Below are 5,575 nucleotides of genomic sequence, written 5' to 3'. Positions count from 1 at the left end.
TATTGGGACTTGTATACTCAGTTACACGTTTACTGGGCTTACATACTCACTTCATGCTTATTGGGCATTTACAACACATTCCATGTTAATCGGGTCGATAACATTTAATATATGACTTTTGATATGAACGAATACATTTTTTTTTATTCACCAATGTTTTGTAATCAATTACATACTCGAAATATTATTTAAAGCGATAAATAAGTTAATACATTGTTCGCGTAAATTTAGTTAAGGCCCTTGTGAGACAGTCCTTCAATCGTACCTACCTAGTGTACAGCCGTAAGTCTTGTAGTTATAACCAGAGTCTCCTGGAGGGAGAGCGAGAGTTTGTGTATCGATCTATACGGGGTTGACAACCCCACACCTGAGCTGTTCGCTACAGCTAGACTAGGCCAGTCTAGGGTGATTTGTTGTGGTACCGGGAGTTCCACAACACGAAGCCACCAGAGTTTGATGGTACCCACTATTGGGTTTTTATTCAAAAATCTGGTTTCACAAACGGTAAAAACGGCAACGAAATCTTTAAAATTGTTGAATAAAACTAAAACCATTTTAACCCACCAAGGATCTTTTTGCAAGACTTAGAAAGATAAAAAAAAACAACCATAGAAAGAAAAGTGTTACAACCTTTGAAGACTTTGATTCTCATTGGAGATTGGAAGTTGTTGAAGTATAGCATGAAACTTCAAGGTAGAAGTTCTCTAGAGATATCCACCAACAATAAATCAACTTGATAAGATGCTAGTCTTCTTCTTGTAATAAATGAATCTATAAAGCTCTTAAGACAAAGAAACTAGTTTGTCTTCAAAGAGAGTATTCAAGTATCATCTTCATCTTTATGTTCTTAACACTTTAAGAGACAAAAACTAAAGAGAATAAGCACAAAATTTCGTGGCTTTTAGCTAGTAGCAGAAGAAATACATGCAAGCATTTTAATCATCTAATCCATGTCCTTACCTATTGAGTCTTGATGCTTTAATACACCGTGCATCTAGCAACAAAAGGCTACAAGTGTAAGAACATGGCTTTATGATTAAATAAATGCAAGCATGTCTTCTTTTCCCTTTATTGTCTCCTTGAATATTTTACAAAAAAAATAAGCTAGTTTTTCTATAAAAACTCTTCTAATTTTTATAACTTATAAAACATATAAATCCATATAAGACAAAAACCCTTTGTTAGGGTGCAAAGTCACGATTGGATGTATTTGTGCTTTACCCACTTGTATTGTGCAATGAGTTGTTTTTCTTATAAATTGGAAGTGAGTGACACTCATTTATGGAATGAACACTTTGAAAGCATTAGTTTAGAGAGAGAAATTGAAAGACTCATTTGTACTCTTTCTATCAATACTAATGAGAGTTAAACTCAAATTTATTTACTTCATGTGTTATTGATTTTGTATGATGATTCACTAGATCTTTTCTTATTTCGCACATGTCATCATAATCAACACCACTACAATTGGTATCAGAGCGGGTGTTTTTTGATTTTCATTAAGAATTGATCCATGGTGGCAATCTTGATTTGATGATTCTTCATTTGGAGTTTTGATCTTCGTGATTTAGAGAGTTTTTGGATTCTAGAAATCGAATTCATCTCTGATTCTATTCATAATTCGATTTTCTTCACTAGAATTCAAGTGATTTTTACTTTCTCTCTCTATAAAACCCATTTCAAATCATTTTCTCTCTCTAGAAAAACTCAAGATCTTATCAAATTGATCTAATATGGTGGAAATGGTGTACTTGGAGTATTGTTCTTGGATTGTGATCGTTAAAGATGTCAAATACAAAGTCGGTTTAGAACAATTCATTGGATTAATATTGAAAGGCGGGATGATTTCATGGGATACTTTGATTTCTTATGGAGGTTTGAAGGATGATCATGGAGGATTGATTTTTCAACCACTTTCAAAGATTGAATGCTTAACTAAAGCTTGCAATAACTTGATGATTGAGAGAGATATAAAGAAAGGAAAGGAAAAAAAAGATTTGTTTGATAAGAATTTCATTTCTCTTATTAAAAACCCGAATGATCTTCTTGCTCTTAAGTTTGTTGAAGTTCTAGACTATGGAGTTCAATGTGATGTTCTTGATGTTCAAGAAAAAGGAGTTCAAGTTGAATGGTGTTGAAGAAAATTTCATCGGAAGTGTGGTGTAGTTGAAATAGCTTTGATGGTATGGCAATTGCGACGAACCTTGGGCGTAAAGTAAATTAAAACCAAACTCGTATTGAACGAATCTTATGAGGGATGACGTGTTTGGGTGCGGGTTTAGATTTTGTTGAGGGGTGTTTGGGTTTTGATTCATTGTTGTAATTATTGTAGCTGTGTAATATAAAGAAATATATAAAATGGTGTAAAGAAAAATATAAAGAGATTTATTTATATGTTAAAAAATAAGTAAAAAATGATCGTTCAATGGTCATATAATCGTTGTCTCTCCTCCTCCATTAGGCGTTTCTTTGTGTTGTATTCTTGATGGCAGAAGACAAGACGTAAGATTGGGACGTTGTACCCGGCATGGCCACTAGAGTCGGCAAAAACCAACCCGATAACAACTCATGTATCTAACAAATTGAGTTGAATAGAAAATATTAACTCATTCAATTAAACATATTATGTTAGGTCCATACCTTTAACACATTTAATAAATGGATTGAACCGAATCTTACTATCATCATCTCCTTGAATATGATAAAAGGTTTTGGATGTTGTCAGAATTGTCATACAGAGTCGTCGTGATCTTGGAAACAGATGTTAAAGATCAGAAGTTATTTTCGTCTAAAGACTTGAAAAGTCAAAAAGTTATAAATTCTAACTTTTTAAAATCTTTTTTTAATGGTTAAGAAAAAATTATTTTAAATACCCTTTTTTGCCAAACACCTTTTGACTTTTGATTTTTTTTTTTAAAAAAACTTTTAAATTAATAAATTGTTTTAAGCAATATTTGGTTTTTATTATAAAAATAACTTTTTAACTTGAGTAAATTACACAGAAGTCCCTGTAGTTTGGGGTATTTTGTGTGTTTAGTCCCTAAGTTAGTTTTTTAACTTGGACCATCCTTACAGTTTATTTTTGTTTCGCATTTAGTCTCTAACCGACTTAAAAATAATATATTACCCTTACTGAGATTTTTTTCCTTTTCTTTAATATTTATTGTTTATGAATTTGTTTATTATAATATAATAAAAATAAATTAAATATTCTCCTACATTTCTTCTTATATATCTTTCTAGCCATCTTAAATGTGGATATGTATCACAAAAGTGTACTAAAATATTATTATTTTTATTAAATATGACACCTTTACCATTTAAAATGGATGGATTTGTGGTAAGAAAATATAACAACATATTTATATATCACTCTTTATTGAAAAATGAAAAATACTTTATCGAAAACTACCATTTATATGCCACTCTTTCTCACATTCTCTCTAATTTCCTTTTGTCAACGCCTCTTCACCACCGGCAGTATCTCTGTCACTCTACCGGACACTATCACCAACCTTCTACTCTGTTGACTTTCAGATTCTTCAGGTCCGGCGACGTTCATCACACCCTTGATCAGTGTACTTCCGGCATCCCCTTTCAAATGAAGGCCAATTGACCTTACCCTTTACGTTTGATTTGAGTTTCTGAAGGTGACCCTTTGCAAAATTCCATTGTTATCCTTCGCCTCCTCCAAAATGGTGTCCAATTCTGGAACGATTTCCCCATAGAAAAGATAAGAACTTGAGGCTCTGTTGTGGACTCGATTTGAGTTGAGGATTCAATTTCTAGAGGGGAGCCATAACCACCATTGTTGGATTCATCTAATTTCATGTTCTGGTATGAATTCTTGGAGAGGGATTTTATACGGGTTTCTGATATCAAGTTTCAAAATCGATTTGAGTGAGGGATTTGATATGGATTTATGGGATTCTAACAATTTCCAGATGTGGCGGCAAGACTGTCTTCTCCGGCGAATCTGTAAAGAAAAGTGAGGGACCATCCATGTTATCGCTAAACTGATTCTCCGGCGAGACAGTGGTGGTGGTCGGTACTGGTGATTCTAGGTTAGTTTTTGCAGGCCGATTCTAATGCCGAATTCAAATATCGCCTGATTTGTGTTCTTCGATGGCAGCTTGATCCTGGTCAGATTATCATCTTCCTCACCGGCTCTGTCCATAAAAAAGAGGAACAATGGTCGCTTCTACCTTCATTTAGTTAGACTGGAAAAGTTTTATTGACAGTTGCATAGAGTAGTGAAGAAAATCTAAATCTCACAAAAAAATCACTAAATTTAATTGGTAAAAAGAAGTGGAAATTTGGGTTTTTGAAAGCCGATAAATTACGTACTTCACATTTATCGCTTTAGACTGTAAGATACATAAAACAAACATATCTTAAAGAAAACATCCAAATCCGATTAATGATTTATACAGAAAAAATAGCACAGCAACGACAATCGATTTTTGAAATGAACAAGGCGATTGTATAACAATATTCAGTTAATTTAATAAAAGTTTATGCCAGAATCAAAACAAAATCAGTAGATTAAATTAATATTGTCCTTCTTAAGGATTGAAGCAATCCATTTACATCAAGCTACCAGATCTAAAAAATGGAAATTTGGTAGATAGGCCCACTACCAAAACTAAAAGAAAACAGAACAGTAATGGTACGAAGAACCATTTATGGATCTCAGCCTCCAAATCCGTAAAGAGTCCTTCCTTGCCTCTTCAGAGCGTAGACAACATCCATTGCAGTTACAGTCTTCCTTCGAGCATGCTCAGTGTATGTAACTGCATCACGAATAACATTTTCCAAAAAGATTTTAAGTACACCTCTGGTTTCTTCATAGATCAGACCACTGATTCTCTTTACACCTCCTCTCCTCGCTAACCTCCTGATCGCCGGCTTGGTTATTCCCTGGATGTTATCACGGAGAACTTTCCGATGACGCTTTGCTCCTCCCTTGCCAAGGCCCTTTCCACCCTTTCCACGTCCTGACATTGTTGGAATGATCACTACGCAAACTGAAAAAAAAAGCTTCGGATTTCTATAAAGAGACGAATATGGTTTGGATGTGGGATAATGGATTTGGTGTGATTTATAAAGGGGGGAGAAATTTGGGGATTTTGAGTTTGAAGCGAAAGCGGGATGGTTTTGTTGGATAAGATCGACGGTGGAGATACCGATCCGTGTGCTTCGCCTGTTTTGTTTTGTTACCGTTGATGAAGTTATAATCGATGGTTATAAATCGTTTACCTAGGATATTGTATTGATGACGTGGGATGGTAGTTGCTGTTTGTGACGTTCATGCCCTATTAAGATAGAAAAATATGAAAAACACCCCCATAATATATAATATATTGTTTTAATTAATATAGTAAGCTTTAAAAATAAAATTAATTCTAAGTTATTCGTGTAAATCAATTCTAATGTTTTTATAGTCACATCAAAAGTTCATCGATTGTAATATTTAATTCTACCTAGTAAAAACTCATGCACTACGTTGCAGGTTTGAAACAATTTATTGTGTCTGAAAACTATAAAATGTAAGTTTTATGATCGACAGGGGCGG

The 5,575-nt window shown here is 33.9% G+C and overlaps 1 protein-coding gene across 1 annotated transcript; it reads right to left on the bottom strand.

The window, feature by feature from the left end:
* Positions 1–4,526: 4,526 nt before the first annotated feature.
* LOC145135758 (histone H4) lies at positions 4,527–5,094 on the bottom strand. The gene has a single exon (XM_079069980.1). The coding sequence runs from the start codon at positions 5,002–5,004 to the stop codon at positions 4,693–4,695; it is 312 nt and encodes a 103-aa protein (XP_078926106.1). The 5' UTR covers positions 5,005–5,094; the 3' UTR covers positions 4,527–4,692.
* Between the last annotated feature and the right edge of the window lie 481 nt (positions 5,095–5,575).

The sequence above is a fragment of the Lactuca virosa genome, chromosome 9, assembly GCF_052849685.1.
Source record: "Lactuca virosa cultivar CGN04683 chromosome 9, Lactuca_virosa_CGN04683_v6, whole genome shotgun sequence".
Lineage (NCBI taxonomy): Eukaryota > Viridiplantae > Streptophyta > Magnoliopsida > Asterales > Asteraceae > Lactuca > Lactuca virosa.
This window is presented reverse-complemented; position numbering and strand designations above follow the sequence as displayed.